Below are 18,109 nucleotides of genomic sequence, written 5' to 3'. Positions count from 1 at the left end.
GAAGAATTGCCGTGAACTGCAGCCAAAAGGAGGCATTTATTATCGTCTCTGCTTCCTCTCCCTGCTGTTCCCATGTGCTCCTCACCCATCAACATCCATCATGGGGGCAGAGCCATCCACACAAATACTTTCACAACCCAAGGACAGCAGCCGCCTTACCTTCCATCTGCCACACTCTTCTCGTTTTAAACTTCATCCTTATTTTCAAGACATTTCCGCCCTAAATCCCACACTCAGCACTGAAGCTCTGGTGGTTTCCAGGAGCTCTGGAAGGCCCAGCACCTCCAACACAGCGGTGACATTCCCCGAGGACATCTCCTGCTGTGCCAGGGAGGCAGCACAGCAATAAATTCAGGCTCCAGCACACACAGCCGTGCCTCAATGCGCTCCCAAGGACTCCCAGGGATTTAAAAACACTGACATTGTGTTCTAGGTCAGCACTCCTCTGCATCACATTAACAAACACACTTTGCCCGCGGCCGTATTGATTACAGGTACGGCCAAGTTTAATTGGAAAACAGCAGCATCACAGCACGCAATTACAGACCACCCCTTCGCAGCAGCCCATGTCACACTTTAGCAGATGAAGCCACTCTTTAAGTAGAAGCTTCATTAGGCTTTAATTGATTGATGACATTTCCTATCCCAACCAATTGTTCATCATTTATGTTCACAGTCGTGCAAGCACGATTTGCAGCACAGAGCAGGGACTGCTGTGGTGATGCAGCAGTGTTACATCCCCAGGTGGATGCAGATGGACTGAAAGCATTGGTAGAGCTTTGGTGTTCTATTATTTTCTCTCCAGGGCTACACCAACAGCATCAGAACAAACTCAACAACAATTCAGTTGCACTACGCCCATCCGAGCCCACCTTGCAGCTTTCCTTCCATCTACTGAACACAGAGCTGTGTCAGCACCACTGACACCATTGCCTTCCTGATTGCCATCCTGATACACAACATGCTCAGCAAGCAGGACGTTACATCTCACTGCCAAAGGGTTAAGGGCTGCAAGTCAGCTCTGACCTTGGCATGACTTACCGAGCTCCTCAGCAACACAGATGGCTGAAAGGATGCTGCCAATGTTTTAAAGCTCAGAAAGTGCTTTTAATGTTTTATTATTATTATTATTTCCCCATGCTGTGTTTACTGTTTTACATACGCCTCTGACTGCCAAGGAATTGTTAACTAATTACCAGGAGATTCATTCTGTTAGTGCACAGCTGGGTACTTGGTCACGCAGCATCTGCTTCTCAACATTTCTCCTTATCTCACAGTTAGCGAGGAAGCGGCCTCAGCAGAGCACATGGAAACTGGAACTGGTAAATGAGTCTATTAACTGATGGTAATTAATACGGGAGCCTTTGGATTACTGATGAACCCACAGACACTCTGGTTACCTCCTCCTATCCGAGAACTCTGCAGGTTAGTTTTCACCTTCAGAACAAACTTCTTCCACTACTTGAGAGCATGTTATAAAGCAGAACGAGCTGAAGCAGAGGGGATAAAGGCACAGTAAGATAAAGCAGAGGGGATAAAGACTTCACAATAAGAAAACTGCTGTTCTCATTTCTACTTCGTGCTTTCTATCATGAAGAGCAGCCCAAACTGCAGCCACCTCACTCATCCCATCCCCTCCTTGTCACAACACTGACACAGCAGCAAAAACTACACAGCAATTAAAATCCAAAGGAGGGAACAGAAAACAGCTCTCTCTCTTGGCAGGAAGCCGCAGCAGCCGCGCGAAGGATGAGTTATCAGCCTGTCATCAACTTTCTCCAGGTGACTTCATTTTAATTATTGCCTCCACACGCTCTGCACAAGGTAAATGTCCTGAGCAGAGCAGTGATGCTCACACGGACCATGAGATCCCCCTGGTACAGCCCTTGCAGGGCAGGCCTAATCTGTATCTGCTCACAAAACCCTGGGCTGACACAGGGATGGAGCTCTTCTCATAAGAAAGCACTTCAAATAACAAGACAGCTTTAAAGGCAAAGCCAAATCCAATTGCTGTTCTCAATTCACAATCAATCAGAAGGCAGCTTCATACACACACCCCAATAGGGAAACCAGAGCTGACAGCACAGCCTTTTCCCCCTCTATTTATTGCATTGTTCCCTTTCCTGTCATTCTCCCCTGACCGCACTCATTCTGCAGCCATCCCTTTGAAATGCTTTACTACTGCCAGGGCATTTGAGAGAGCAGGTATCTGGATACGCACAATAGATCTTTACTGAAGTGCTGCTTTATTCACAGCCACCCTCGGTACCTTCACATTTACTTCCAGCACTTTTAGAAGGCAAATAAAGGAGCAGAGGTACAACCAGCCCATAGGGCAGGGGATGGGGGCTCCAGGGTCCCTTCAACCCAACCACACTGCAGTGCAGTGAAATACAGAGCAGCAGACAGCACCACACTTGAGCAGGCACAGCCCCCCTTTGCAGTTCCCTTAACATCCAACATCTCTGCAACCACCTGAACCAGAGCAATGGAGCTCTTAACAACGAAGTTCAATTAAGAAAAAACAACAACAAAAAAATGTATCTGCCAAGAGGCAACAAATTACAACAGCAGAACAACAACTGGATGCCCCCGAGGGTGAGTCAACAAAGCAGGAATTGATGTCAGACCTTTTTCCTTCGCTGCATTAGGGAAAAAGCAGAGATGGAAGTTCCTCAGGTACAAAGCCTTGTACTACACAACGCTCTGCATCACGCAGCAGAGCTTGATGACTGAATGGAGCAATATCACACACAACACTGTGATTCCTTATCAGGAACAGCAGCAAAACAGCAGCATCTTCCTCCTCCCCACACACGTGGCTGTATTGCCTTGTTTTCCCCTCTTAGACTGTGTTAAAACCAGATCTGCTGCATGGCAGGGCTCACATTTATGACCACAGGTAGATTCCAGCCCTCCCGGGCTCTCACAGTTACTTCCATTGACATTAGAAAGGTGAAATCTGGGGGGGTTATTCCTTAATTCCACTTCATGTCAAACATAGAGTCCACTGCAACTGCTCACTGCCTCGATGAGCGTTAAGTGCCCTGCCCTGATGAATTCATTTCAGTATCACTGGCATCTAACGGGCATTAATTAAACTTTTCCAGCATCTCCACCTTCACTAGAGAAAAGTAATTACTCTCCGCTGCCCTAGAGAGAGGGAAATAAAATCCTCAGGATTAGGTATTTTTACACCACAGAAGTAGGGCAGCAGAGTTGTTCCATAACACAGACCCTCCTGATGGGTGAGGAGCACACAGCTGGGCAGGGCTGCAGCTATGGCAAACCACAGTCAATCTGAAGCACAATCCATGCGATGGATGGTTCAAAGCATTGCTCCTTTCCACTTACTGGCACTTCCACTCGGCGCTGCCCGCGGCTACCGAGCTGTTTTCACAAACACAGCCCTCCCTGCATCAAAGCATTTGCAATCTAATCTCGCTGCAAAGGAGATTAGTGAAATTACCGAGCTGTAATAGTTTCAGCAACAGAGGTAAAAATACTTCCCTGGCACTTTGGGTCAGCTGGTTTCGGAGGAATTCTTTAGACCAATAACGGATGAAACAAGCCATTAAACATCATTCCCTGGGATTAATAGGGGACTCTGCCTCCCTCTTACGTAACGGGATTTTGACGTTCCTCCCAAGTACATGCATTAAGAGGAAATCATCTCCGCAAACCTAAAACTTCAGGGCTTAGTTATTTCCTGATAGTTCGGTGGGTTTAGAGGAAATAAACTGTACGTTAATCCTCTTGGATTTAATGAGCGGTACCAGCAAGCTCTGCCTTTAGCAAACCTTTGCTCGGACGAAGGTCACCACCAACAAGGGTTGTAACCAAAGCAAAGTTGCTTCTGTGGGCAATGAAATCTTAAAGGCAGGAGAAGGTTTAACTACCCGGGTACTTTCATTGCAGTCACAGTGATTCAAAAACCCAACCCTGTCTTTAGCTTTTTTCATACAAATAGGAAAATAGCTCATCAGCACACTGAGTTACACCAGGTTCAACTCATTGCTCAGCAGTTGTGTGTTTTGTTCTCTAATAACGCCAGGAAAAGAAGAACTAAGTGACACACACACAGCTGCACAAACAGCAGGCATGTGCCAATGGGACGGAACAACCCTCATTCCCACTTCAATCGTGTTTGTGTTGTGATATTCCCCTCAGTCCTGCAGGAAAAAGGAAAAACCCAGGCTGAAGCAGGCACTTCTTTTTGTTATGGTGTGTTTTAAGAGGGATTTTCCTGCTTGGCGCTCACTGCAGCCCTGATCTGGACACCACTCACCTCCTGTGTGCTTCTTCTCTTGTGTTCAGAGCACACTGCAGTGCTCCAGGACCTCCAGCACTTCAAGCCAATCTGAGTGTCCCTGTTGTTTCCTATGGGATCAGTGCTTGGCTCACAGCTGCTGCAGGAGACCCACAGTGTGTCCCAATGGCACATTATTAGCAGCCCACAATCAAGGCCCACCTGCACATCCCACTCCTGGTTCAGCCCATTGAGAACAGCTGAACACCTCTCACCCTGCCATGACCACAGCCCCAGGTCTCTCTGCAGGGTGGTCTCTCACCCACCACCACCACAGCCCTCCTTACAGCCCATAGAACATGCAATAACTGACCAAGCTCCCAAATGCTGAACGTGATGCAAAGAACGTGCCAGGGCTCTAATCACAGCTCCCTCCTCTCCTGCATACCAAAGCTGTCCTAACAGAAGGGACACAATTTGAATCTCAAAGCATAATGAGCACCAAATTGCTCTCAGAATTTAACTGCAAAACAACCCCGGTCCAAGGGAAATGAAACACCCCCTACGTGAGTTATCAAAGATCCTCTGAAAAGGCATCGGGGGGTATTTGAGCAGGAGCTCTATGATAAACCTCCTTATTCCTTCACTACACGCAGGCTGCACTTCGGAGCATCCATGGTTGTTTTTCAGAGCCATTTCCAGCAGATGACTGCACACAGCTCCTGACTTTGCATTTCAAAATGCAAAACAGCCTTCAGTGTTGTTCATCACCCTGAGAGGGGCAGATGCTGTGCACCTCAAACCCCATCTGCTCACCAGAAGGTAAACAGCACTGAAACATACCAACCATTCCTTTGGATTTCCAGGACTCAGCTCTTCCCTTGCATTTACACTACAAAGTGAGATGCCTAATGGCCAGACCTACAGGGTGTGGGGTTGGAGGCTGGGCTGTCAGGAGGGGAGTGGGCTCCTTCTTTTAAGTGCCTTCAGTGTTTAGTCTGCGATGCACCATAGATTGGGAACTTCTAAAAGTGTTTTTATGTAAACCCAGCACGGCCTGCAGAGCCAAGAATGCAGGATGGAGTAAACATCACCCAGCCTCACATCTCCCAGGTGCAATAGCATGTATGGGATTGAACCATCACTTCCATGCAGGGCATCCCCCAGCCCAGCACTGGGGCTCCAGGAAGTCCTTCAAAGTGGATCCAAAGGAATCAAAGGACCCAAAGGAATGGCTGTGCCTTCCCCCGTGCAATGCTCCTGCAGTACATGCAGTCACACTCTGCAAACATCACCGGGTTCAGGCTCAGCTCCTCTTTGGTGACCGCTCACTTCCTACTGCTGCTCCCATCACCTCTTACCTGCAATGAGAGGAGGAGCAACACGCTCCCATTGCTGCTCTCCTGTACAACACGGGCACATCCCTGCTCCTCTGTGCTGTAATTCCACCTGTTTCATGGAATAAAGGTTTTCCACCACGGCTGGATCCAAGCACAAAGCACTGGGCAGATGTGGGTTCCTATTCCCCTATCAGGACAACACTAGTTTGGCTTGATAACAAAGCACTGCCTGTTTCCAAATACAGCAGGTTGAGTGATCAGAAATTCCCACACAACCACGCTAACCTCACTGATCGCCTTCAACGCCTCTTGAAAGAACGCTTCATTAGCATGCAGATGAAAATAATGCCTTTCTAGACAGCTCTCCCAGATTCCCACTTCTGGTATTTCTACAGTACCCACGATCCATATTCATCAGACCCCAGCTGTTAGTCTGATTGTATTTATTACCCAAGTCAGTAATGAAACAGCACTGAAGTAGAACGCAGTCAGAACCCACACGGAAACGCACCACGGTCTGGCAGAGCTGGAATTCCAGTTTTACAGTTCTCATGCAGATAAATGAAGAGATACGGCAATCCTGAACCCAAAGGGATTAACTCCTTCCTTACGTACTACACACTGCTTTCATGTGATGAATATCAAGCTATACAAACTTCAGCAGGGAAAAGCAGCATAGGACTGACAGCCAAAGCTGCACTGGGGGGTGCAGAGCAACATTGCAGGTCCACAACCCAGCAGTGACACAGAAGGGAACTGAAGGGGGTTCTGGCTTCACAGCAACTCAGTGCAGCTCTGCAAACCTTCTCACCGTGGCCTCCGGGATGAAGTAAGGAACTGACTCTCACATACAGCAGAAGAGCTCGTGCTTTTCTTCACCCACATTGAATAACACTGCTTTAAAGAAGAAAACTGTTCTGGCTCGGGGAACAATACAGTTTACCTAACAGGTGAGGAGATGGCTCTGAACAGGAGGTATCCTGAATAGCCAGAAGAATGCATTCAAAGGCCTTATACATCAGAGCAACAACCGAAAGGTGAGGGCTTCTAGCAGCTCTCAGCCTCCACGCATGCAGCTCATTATACGCTTCAGACTTTCAGAACCACCAGCTGAAAAATAACTTCAAACAGAAGCTACGGAAAACAAAATAAATAGACCCAAAAAAAAACTTCAAAAAAGCATTAAATGGAATCTTCTGAGACAACAAAACCCAGCCGTGTTCTGCATCCAAGGAGCCCCTGGTTACGGCCAGCTGGGAGCATTGCATGGCTGCAGCCACGGCTTCTAATGAAGATTCATGTTGGTTCACACTGAGCACAGCACCTCCTGCCATCACACAGCAGCACCAACAGACACTGCAAGGAATTTAAGCACGTTAAACCAGGCTAGCAGGGAAACCTGGGCTGTAAGAGCCCACAAGCAACACACACATGCAGGTGTCTCAATCACGGCTGTCTGAGCAGAGAGGCTTTGCTTCCAGAGCACCTGGAGCACAAGCACCAGCTTATCTCATCCTACAAACCCTGTTTGGGGTTGATGTCAGCACGGTGCCCAGCACAGAGCAGCATCCTGAAGGGAACCAATTCAGAGCGTTCAGCAGCACAGCGGTTGCTTAACTGGCCACACGAGGCCTCGTTATCATTCGAAGCTAACACGCTAAGAATGGAATAATTAGAGCTGGTGAAATCACAGCACTGATGGCAGAGAGGTTTAAACAAAAGACTGAGCGAAAAGGAACGGCAGGATGCTCCATGCCAAGAATAACATGTTCGTATAGACACGAACGGGAGGTTACAAATTGCACACACCTACGGCTGCTGACAGCCATCACGGTGCTTTGGGCACAGCACCAACCCACGGCCTCACTCTATGGGGCAGGGAACACAACCAGAAAGGGAAGGAACCATTTCTCCAGCAACAAAGTGGTCCATGGTTTGCGATCCGCGCTTAACAGATGGCGTTCAATTCAGCACTCAGATCCTTCGAGTGCCTTATCAAACAGCACTAAACACTGTCTTGAAATTTCCATTTTCCATGAGATTTGTTAGAAGGATCACAGACAGATCTCAAAGCTGCTGCTGCCTTTTATAATGAAGGATGCTCAGAGCAGCAGGCAGCCAAACCTGCACTCAGCCCCTGCACTGCTGGGAGCACAGGGATGGGAGCAGAGGAGCCCTGCATTGCACTATGGTGTCAATAGAAACAGCAACAGCCCGCTGCGAGGTGCTGCGTTTAAGGACAGCCAGCCTGACACAGAAGCTCGCTGCCAAAACCATCTGATGTGGGAAATAAGCTCACAATATGTTCTAGCGTGGAAAAGCTGCTCCATCTCCAGCACGGATACGATGCCAGTTGTACCCACAGCACCAGCCCCATCCCATCGCACTATATGGGGCACTGTGGGACCCTCACTGTCCTGCAGCACCTTCCTGCTCCACATCACATACACTCATCCTAATATCTATCCCAGCAGCTGTAACGTGAAGTTTGGGACATCTCTGCTATGGAAACCCCACCACAGGAACATCCCATTGCCCTCCAGAGCAAACAATTCCATTTAACTCATTATAGACCCACCTCCCATTAACTTCCCTTGATTTCTTACTGCCTCATGTGAATTAATTTATTCCTCAGTTTATTTACCCTTTCTGTTCTCTCTGTTCAGAGCTCTCCCGGCGCACCCTGCTGACCCGGGTCAATGCTGTGCTGCATTAAGGCGATACCCATCGGGGCACAGCAGATAACTCAATTTAATTAGCGGTCAAAGGAGGAAACTGCCTTCAGGTGCACATTAGCTACAGCAAGACGGCAAAGCAGCTCAGAACTCACCCAACCGAGCGGGGAGACGGATCGAACGGACCGAATGGACCGAATGGACCGAGCTGCCGGACACCGCAAAGGTTGCCCGTCCCTCCCGCCGGGCCCAGCTCCGGATCCGCCCTTATCCTTATCCTTCCCGTTCCCCGCCCCACTCGGTCCAGCTCCGGTCTCGCTCCGTGTCCCGCTTTAAGGCCGCGTTGCGGGGCCTGCACCGGGCGCGGCCTGCGGGCTCACCTGGCCGCACGGTCTTGATTCTCACGGGCTCCCTGAAGTGCCGGATAACGGCCAGCGTGTCCCGGTGTGTCAGCCCGCTCACCGGGGTTCCGTTCACCTCCAGCAGCACGTCTCCCGGTGCGGGCGCTTTACCCGACAGCAACACGGGGCCCGGCGCGCCCTCAGTTCCCGCGGTCAGGCGGCCCGCCAGGTACGGGAACTCGCCTCTCTCGGCTCCGCCGTGCAGCAGCTCGGGGTCGGGCCCGGCCGTGCCGCCCCAGGACACCACGCACTCCTGCACCTTGCTCAGCCAGTGCCGTTTCTTCCGCAGCGTTTTGGACATACCGCACCATGGGGCTCAACCCCGCGCCGCCTCCCGCACCGGCCGCTGCCGCCCGACTGCCGCGCCACGCCCACAAAGCCAAGGGGCGGGGCTTGTGACGTCACGGCGCGCGCGCGCGCCGCGGGGTGGGAGCGCGCGGGAATCGGTACCGGGTCGAACCGGGACTGGGATGGGTTGTAAAACTCGGTTCGGTTCTTTCCGATCCCATTAGAGATGTAAAACCACCGACACCGCTGAACTGCTGCTTACAGCTGCTCACCCGGCTCCTGGCACAGCACTGACACCAGGGGAAGGTTCAGGCAGGGGGATTTAGTGAGTGCTGCTCAGAGATGGGCAGAAATGGAGGGTAAGGGCAGAACTGGTGATGCCAAGAGCTTGTGGAGTTCAGTTTGTTTCAGGTAAGGCGATATGTATGAGTGTGGAATCAAAGCCCTCCCTGGATGTAAGTGGGTGCATCAGCTGGATTCCCAATGGCTGAACTGCCTGGTCTATATGGTCCCAGCTCATCAGTGTGACAAAGGGGGGACACCACTCAGCTCTGGCTATCAGCTGTGACATGTGCTGGTCCCAAGCTGTGCTGTGGCTGCACCCACAGTGCCCACCTGGTCCCACAGCCCTCATTTCCCCCCATCACCTCAGCACATCCACAGGCTTATCCCTCCCCGATGGTTCCGCACAGCGCTAAGCTCAAGACCCAGATCAGACAGGGCTGGCAGAGCTCAAACAGCAGCAGAACCACGTCAGTGCAAAGCCGGGTCTGAATGCAGAGCTGTGCCTGGCTGAGCCCTGCATGCACCCCTCACCTGCAGCTGGAGCATCACCACAGCACCAACAACTGCATCCGTGCCTCCATTTCCCAGCTGCAAACACAGCACTGCTGGACATAAGGCTGCAGCCCCCAGCAGTAATTACAACAGCAACGTGCCCCCAAGCACCGTTCAGCCACTCTGAAATAAAGAAGGCAACCATGGGGATCGCTCTGCATGTGCCGTAAGTGCAGCTGGTTGCTGCTGGAGCTTTGTGTATAGAGGAGCTAAAAAGATGAACTAAGAGGACTTGTCAGTGTGAATCAGGAGGCGGCCGATGCAAATCCCCCCCTGCTGCTCGCTCTGGGACGCGCACTGAACGTCTGCGATGCGATCAAGCGCCGCTGCTGCCTATGAATGCAAAGAGGAGATAAAGACCCAGAAAGTGAACCGAGGGAGTCGTGCAGTCACACAGAATCACAGCTGAGCGTGGGTTTGAAGTCGACGTGTTGGATTTAGAGCCTAAAAGTAGTAATGGAGCGTTTAAGTCTGGATCTTGAGCTTAGCGCTGTGCGGAACCATCGGGGAGGGATAAGCCTGTGGATGTGCTGAGGTGATGGGGGGAAATGAGGGCTGTGGGACCAGGTGGGCACTGTGGGTGCAGCCACAGCACAGCCTGGGACCAGCACATGTCACAGCTGATAGCCAGAGCTGAGTGGTGTCCCCACTTTGTCACACTGATGAGCTGGGACCATATAGACCAGGCAGTTCAGCCATTGGGAATCCAGCTGGTGCACCCACTTACATACAGGGAGGGCTTTGATTCCACACTCATACATATCGCCTTACCTAAAACAAACTGAACTCCACAAGCTCTTGGCATCACCAGTTCTGCCCTTGCCCTCCATTCCTGCACATCTCTGAGCAGCACTCACTAAATCCCCCTGCCTGAACCTTCCCCTGGTGTCAGTGCTCTGCCAGGAGCTGGGTGAGCAGCTGTAAGCAGTTCAGCTCTGTCGGTGGTTTTACATCTCTAATGGGATCGGAAAGAGCTGAAGCGAGTTTTACAGCCCCCGCTCACAGGGATTTGGGAGAGCTGACATGGCCCCAAAACCCATCCCAGCCCCTGACACACGTAATCCCCAGCTCCCACCAGTCACTGTCTTCACCCCAATTGGAGCAGCTGGGGCAGCAGCTCACAGGGAGCTGCAAACCTCCCTGCAGAATGCATAAGGAAATCCAGGTTGCTGGGAGTGGATGCCCACTCCTGCACATCACTGCCTTCCAGCACTGGGCCCTGGTAGCTCTGCAGGTATATGGAGCTGTGCTGCATCCTGCTTGTCTGTCACAGAACAAACCGCTGCCATCGCAGCAGCACAGCTGGGTATAGCAGTGCTGTGCTGTGCTCCCCAGGGCCCTCCGGTCACACTGCAGGGCAGGCAGTTTGGTTGTGGATTAAGGTGCTCCCAGGCTTTGCCATCACTGGAACAGCAAAGGGCTCCTTGGGAACTAATGGGACACAACAGCAGCTCTGTGGCTTTGCAGGGCACAGAGCTGATGCTCAGCACTGATCAGAGGCCGATCAGGACAGAAATTAAGCAGGCCATTAAGCAGCACTCTGGTGGATTAAGGTTGCTCTGTCTCCTTACACTGCAGGATTTCAAAACCCCTTTGAAGTCTGCGCATTAGAAAATCACTTTCCAAGCCACATAACTTTGAGCTTTAGATGTTTCCTAACAATTCCGTGGCTGAGGAACAGCTGACTAATCCTTTGGGATTTAATGAGGTTAACTAACATGCACGGCTTTGTAGGGAGCTGTAGGTGGTATGTGGTAGCAAACACGAGGAGCGGTGGCTGTGAGCAGAGCTCTGCAATGAGCCGTGACGGCACCGCAGCATCGGCTCCCAACCTTCTGCCAAAGCTCTGCTTCCCTTCCAGAAGCACAGAAAGGGCTCTGACCTTCTTCAGTTCATAACAAATGGCTCAGTTTGCTTCCATCTCTGACTGAATCACAGTGTCACAGAATGGCTTGGGTTGGATCCTCAAGGATAATGAAGCTCCAGCCCCTCTGCCACTCGCAGGGCCACCAACCTCCACATTGAATACCAGCCCAGGCTGCCCAGGGTCCCATCCAACCTGGCCTTGAACACCTCCAGGGATGGACGGGGCATCCACAGCCTCTCTGGGCAGCTGTTCCAGCACCTCACCACTCTCAGAGTAAAGAACTTCCCCCTGACATCCAACCTCAATCTTCCCTTCCTCAACTTCAAGCCATTTCCTCAAGTCAACAGGCATTCACATTCCTGCTCCTCAGCTCAATTTCTGGCTGGGCAGCCCCATTCCCAGCACACCGTGGGTAGGAAACATTTTCCTACTCCAGTAGGAAACAGCTCTCAGTCAAAGCATCCTCCTCACTGTCAGATCACTGCCACTCCATTCCCATTTCAGACTTGTCAGCTCTGTGTGGCTGCTGCTCCACCTGGCCCCACCAAAGTGGGGAGCACAGGGGTGGGTGCTGATGGCTGAGCCCCTGCAGCCCATGAGAGCTGACACCCCGGGTGCTGTAAGTGGGTCGGGTGCTTCTGTGCTGCTGCTGCCTCGTGATTAAGCACCATCAATATTTATGATTTATTATTGCAGCTTTGGAAAGATCCGTCTGGCGCAGCTCATGGATCATAGTAACACTAGTGGCAAATAGAGGCATAAAACTGCCTCGTGCTCGTTTGCAGCTCCCCCTCAGCTCACAGGAGCCTGCAGACAGAGGCAGGGGCTGCTCTGTGCCAGCAGTTTCTCTACCATCTCTTCCATTCGTGAATTATTTCACGGGAAGAACGAGGCTTCAGTGCCTCGTTTTGCTTCCTCGGGTCCTTGAAATGTAGAAAGTAAAACACTGTGGGATGAACAGAAGAGAGGAGCAGGCGGTCACGGCGAGGACGTTTGGAGGAATGTGCTGTTACATAAAATGTGCCAAGCAAAGGTTGGTAAATACCACTCCTTCCCCTGGGAGCCCATGGCTGGCAGGAGCCATCAGTGCACCACAGGATAGCAGATCCTCACTAATTCTCCAGGTCATGAGCAAATGAATACAGCTACGCCAATAAACTCTCAGTTTCCACCAGGCAAAGCTGCCTGCTCACCTGCTGCCGTCACAGCAAGGTCGGGCTGCAGACATCAAACTCCCATCCAAAATGCTGCTCTTTGCCAGTAAACCCTGCAAAGGGCTTTAGAAGGCTGCAGGGTTTCAGGCTCTGTGTGGTCACAAAGTGGGGCCTGGGGTGCCAGGGAGTTTCAATTGCTTTTCTGCTGCAATGATGCCCTCTGCTTTGGCTGCACACAGCACTGCACAGCAGCAGTGGGGCAGCTCTGCACAGCAGTGCTGGCTGTGAATGCCCCAGAGCTGCATCTGCAGGGAACAAAGTGCTGTCAGCCCGCAGCACAGCTCTGCAAATCCTGCCTTTAATCTCAGGTTCCACTAACAACCATCTCCGCATCCAATTACTTGTCTTAAAACTGACATCACAATATGAAACTCCTGAGAACCGAAGCGCTTTGAAAATATAACCTACTTTAAAGCAGACAAGATTTACGGACCAAGTATTTACTTTGCAGTCCTTGGTGCTACCAGAGCTGCTGCCACCCATACAGCAGCCCCAAGTGCCAGGCAGTGGCTGCTGGGCATGGCGGGGTTCCATGGTGCTCAGTGATGTTCAGCCCTTCCCTTCTCCTGTGGCAGTGTATGGAGCACTGAATGCTCTGCGTTGCCTGCTTTGCTTGGGGCATCGCTGATAAGGAGCATCTTAGATCTGAGATGGGAAATCTCTCCCCCCATGCAGGCAGGATGCCTCAGACCAGCAGGCAGACAGCGCTGCTCCTGGTTCACTTCTCTGCCTGGCCTCACCCCTAATCAGATATTGCTGCACTAACTGAAATGGAGAGGCATTAACTTTCACTCCTGAAGCAAGGTGCAATTAGTTGGGCATAAAAGAACGCTGAAGTGATGCTAATTACCCTCTGAAAGATGAATAGAATTGAGCTGGAGAAGCAGAAAATTACCTTTGTGGAATATCAGTTTTGGAGCTTGAACCAAAGCAGGGAGGGCCCTCAGGTAGATGTGGCCGGGCTGCAGGCTGCCCCTTCCCATCATGGCACTGCTCTGCAAAGCATCTGGAAGGAAAACACCCAACAGCAGCTCAGGGAGTGCAGCCCTGCAGGGAGCTCAGCCCACCCTGCAGTGCTGTGATGCTGGTGCTGCTGTCCCAGCACCCTGCAGTCAAGAACAAAAGCAAGTATCAGTATGGACACCACATCTCTCCTTCCCAGCTGGAAGCTCGTGGATGTGGAGGCTGAACTGGAGGACCCAGATGCAGGTGGGGGAATGTGAGCAGGGCATTGCCTGCCTGGCATCAAGATGTACTCGGAGCCCAGCATGGTTTGTAGCAGCAGCTCATGAGTCTGACTGTCCCATGCTGTTTGCTCCTGGAAACCATCCAGATTTGTAATTAGCCCTTAAATATCCCCACCCATTTAACAGCATTCAAGGAATCGAACCCATTTTCTCCCAGCCATCTGCAGGCTGCTCCATTCTGCCTTGCGGCTCTTTGCTGACCAGCAATCACTTCCAATAACAGCGCAAAATAAATCATTGACAAACTCCTCCCCCAGCCTGCACAGAAGGGACAGAACCTGCATTGCCAGGCTCCTAGTGATGATGAAGCTCCCCAAAGCACAGCACCCACCAGGGCTGCCCAGCTGCTGCCAGCAAAGGGCCCCATTCCCAAGCAGGACAGGGCTGTGCCATGCCATGAGCAGCCCCTTCTGCACACATGCTTTGTGCAAGGGCTCCAATGTGGCTGTGTGCTGCTGGGAAGGGGCTGAGCTGGCTCCCAGACTGAGCAGCCTCCAGCTTCCCCTGCTGCTCTGAGTTCATACCTTCATGTTCCCACCAAAGCCTCTCCCTGATTTATGCTCTGGGGAGAAGCTCATGGAACACGCTGTGGGAATCAAAAGCTTAAGAAGGCAATTAGGAAAGCAATGCAGAAGGCAATCTGCTCCCAGGTACCGCTGCGCCTGCCCTCCCTGCTGCACAGGACCGGCTGTGCCTGCAGCACGGGCTGCTTCTTCCAGTCCTCATTTGAACAGTGTTTTCATCTATGAGATGCATTATTTACCAGTCCGGCATGCAGCTGATTTACAAACAAGATTTATCAGCAAAAACACTGTGCTTGCTGCAGTGACTTCCAACCAACTCGCTTTGCTGGGCTGCTGCTGAGTGTGCAGATCCCATCCCCATCCATCACCACACTGTGCCACCAGCACATGGTCCCCTCTGATCTGGGATGCAAACAGCGAGAGGAGAGACTCCTGCAGCACCCAGGGCTGGCACAGACCCAGACCCTGCAATCCAGCTCTATCGGGCAGCCACAGAATGAGCCCAATGGAAATGCCCACACTCCTGTGCCACAAAACCAAGTAGGTGCCCCCAGCGCTGCGGGCTCCCAGCCATGCCCTGTGGGCTCCCAGCCATGCCATGTCCTGTGCTCTGCTGGCAGGAGCTGAACAAAGCCCGAGGAGCTGCTGTGATGCTACGGAATTTTTATCAAGCCGTGGGAAGTGTCAGCTGCTTTGCAAAGGTGCGATGGTTCCCAAAGAGCAGAGAGTAACCAGAGCCCAACAGATGATCAGAATCTGCACTGGAAACAGGACACCGGCACCCAGGGGACGCTGCCCTCACCCTGCATACCCTGTCCTGGCAGCTCCTGCTTCCCATAGCCTGGTGCTTTGTGATCCAGAGCTGTGGGGGTCTGGCAGAGCCTGCAGCCCCCAGCAAGGCTGGGTCACATCCTCCAGCACTGCTCTATCAATAACGGAAAGCAATTTCCCCCTATGGAGCAGGGAGAGCACGCAGGCATCCGCGCTCCTCAGCTACTGCTGACAGGATGGGAAGAACTTTAATAAGATGTGATTTGACAGTAACGCAAAACAACAACAGCATTAAAGGAAGAATAACGGCAAAGGCAGCTGTCAAAAACCTCATGTTCTCTAAGCAGGAGAAAGAAATCAGAGCTGTCAGGCTGGGCAGCACAGCACGGCAGAGGGCAGCCAGGTGCCCCTATGCAGCACCCAGCCATGGGGTTGGGATGAGGGGAGAAGGGGGTGAGGATGGGGATGCAGGAAAGACAAACAACCAGGGCAGTAATGAAACCTGTATATATATTTTTTTAAGAAATATGGTTTTTAATTTAAATGCAAATTCGGTGCTCTGCTATCTGTAGGTCGTTTGCACTGACACGCTGCTTAATTAGCAGAGATGAGACTCAGGAAGCAATAGCAGTTAATGGCTGGCCCTTTCCTGCGCATTTGTTTTAAGTTAATTAAAATTTCTTCGAGGGATCCATCCTGCAATGCCAGCCCTTCCTGAGTGCTGCCAGAGCTCTGCGGGCTCCTGGCCATTAATCGAGCTGGGCACATTTATTTCTGCATCCTAAGATCCCCTTCGGCGACCCACAAATCACAGCAGCCCTTGCTGGCACTCAGTGCTGGGCAGGGCCAAAACAGCAGCAAATCTGAGCGTGGAGTTGGGGGGGGTGTTTCTGAATGCTGGGATGAATTGCACATTGAAGTTTTCAGATGAGACATGAAAGGTGATGTGAAATGGAACCTCTAAAGCGCTGAGCGGAGCAGTTCTCTCCTGCATTACACCACGAGTTATGCTCAAGAGGATCTCATTTAAGGGAGAGCTGCCTCCACACCAAGGGATGAGCTGGAGGTGAGAGCTGCAAGTGGCAGCCTGGGGTCTGAACTGACCCCCCCCACACATACACACAGCCCTGCTCCACCCCAGCTGGGACATGGCAGAACCCAGAGCTCGGGTACGAGCCCTGGCCTGCCAATAAACACTTATGGATCAATCAGCACAAACCCTTGGCAGTGCAGATCAATCACCCCTTGTGGGGAGAAAACGACATAAGTGCTGGTCCTTCATCACGCTCCATATCCCTGCAGAGAGGAACCTGGAACAGAGCTGCTCCCAGCTGCAGGGATAACAGGGATAATTGATAAGCCGTGCTTTGGGTTTGCCAGTGCAAACCCAGTCACTGCTCCATGCAACACAGCAGGTCCAGCTGCAGGATGGGAAGCAGGGAACTGCCCTGTGCTGTGCCTACCCCCGGTGCAGAAGCTTTCCTTAACACCCACATTGACCTCCTGACTGCAGGAAGGCAGAGCTGTGCTGGGAGCACCGCAGGGCCAGGATGGGAGCTGCTGCACTGCAAAGTGCAGAGGGAGAGCAAGGAAGGGATGGGACCTTCCATGAAAACTCAGTCATTAGCAAAGCCCAAGGGTAGATGTGATTGTTTTTCGTTTTTCCCCTCTCTTTGATGACCCAGATTTTGTTGTGTTTTGTTTTTTTTTTTTCCCCATCTCATCTCAGCCAGGCTGCAGTGTTAATTTTTAAATATGCTTGGGTAACTGAGAGCATTAACTATTCATGATCTTATCTTCAATAGCTGCTGGTTCTCTGACACCGCGCCAGGGCTGGGATGTGCACAGTGAACCTGGGAGGGCTGAACTCACCCGGATAGGTGACAGCTGGTTTTTCCTGTTGATCCCAGGACAGGCGGGGTCCCATTGCTCCCTGCAGCCTCGCAGCACCAGTGTGGTCCTCCTGCAATGATAGTGGGTTGAAAACAGGAGCGTGCAAAGAGCTGATCTGTGGGGGATGTGAATTCATAAACATCAGCACCCCTTCACAGCTGCTGAGTGGGCAGGCAGCTGTGCTCAGTGCCCTGTAAGAGCTGAGCAGTGAGGAACTCAGGTCAGCATGCATGCAAAGCCCAGAGCCTCTAAGCAGTGAAAGGGCAGCCCTTTAACTCCTGCTGGAAAAGCAAAGGAACATGGTATTATCTCATATTTACATACAGCCAACTCTGCTCTGTGGTTGCTGCAGTGAAGGTCCTACAAAGGTGATGCTGCTCTGCCTGGGGGAGCAGGGCTGGCAGGCACTGAGCAGCTGCTGCCAAGATAAAATGGTAAAACATACCAAAAAGAGGGCAGGAACTGCCAAGGTGATGGTCAGAACATGAACCAGCACAGAATTAGTGGTAGAAATAGGGGAAGGTATTTGAAGGAATGAATGAAGTACTTACAGCAGCTTGTAGAAGTATGGCAGCCGGTGGGCAACTCTCTGAGGAGGGGCTGGACCATTTTGCCTTGTGTGCCATTTAACTCATGAGCCAGGCTTAATGCCAGGTGATCTTCCCATCAGTACAGCAAAGGACTGGGGTAACATTCACAGCAAGAAGATCAGAATCCCATTTGAAAGTGACTTATGAAGTTGATTTTGTTTTCTTCCCTACGAAAATTAAATCTAGTTCAATAAGAATGCATTATTTAATGTG

At 51.5% G+C, this 18,109-nt stretch overlaps 1 protein-coding gene across 6 annotated transcripts in view; it reads right to left on the bottom strand.

The window, feature by feature from the left end:
• The window catches only part of MAGI3 (membrane associated guanylate kinase, WW and PDZ domain containing 3), a 46,450-nt gene extending 28,409 nt beyond the window's left edge, over nucleotides 1-18,041 (bottom strand). For 4 of the 6 annotated variants that reach the window (XR_001559574.2, XM_015885232.2, XM_015885233.2 and 1 more), the window contains exon 1: nucleotides 8,645-9,039. Coding sequence is in view for 5 of the 6 variants with exons in the window: in XM_015885232.2 (XP_015740718.1) it covers nucleotides 8,645-8,966 (322 nt within the window). In the remaining variant the exon portion in view is untranslated. Of the gene's footprint in view, nucleotides 1-159; nucleotides 341-8,644; nucleotides 9,040-13,766; nucleotides 13,878-17,285; nucleotides 17,377-17,857 lie in introns of those variants that run through there. The other 2 variants (XM_015885234.2, XM_015885235.2) reach the window with 2 other exon arrangements.
• Between the last annotated feature and the right edge of the window lie 68 nt (nucleotides 18,042-18,109).

This window comes from Coturnix japonica, chromosome 26, assembly GCF_001577835.2.
Source record: "Coturnix japonica isolate 7356 chromosome 26, Coturnix japonica 2.1, whole genome shotgun sequence".
NCBI classification, from domain to species: domain Eukaryota; kingdom Metazoa; phylum Chordata; class Aves; order Galliformes; family Phasianidae; genus Coturnix; species Coturnix japonica.
Note: the sequence above shows the minus strand (reverse complement) of the source record. Positions and strands in the feature narration are given on the sequence as shown.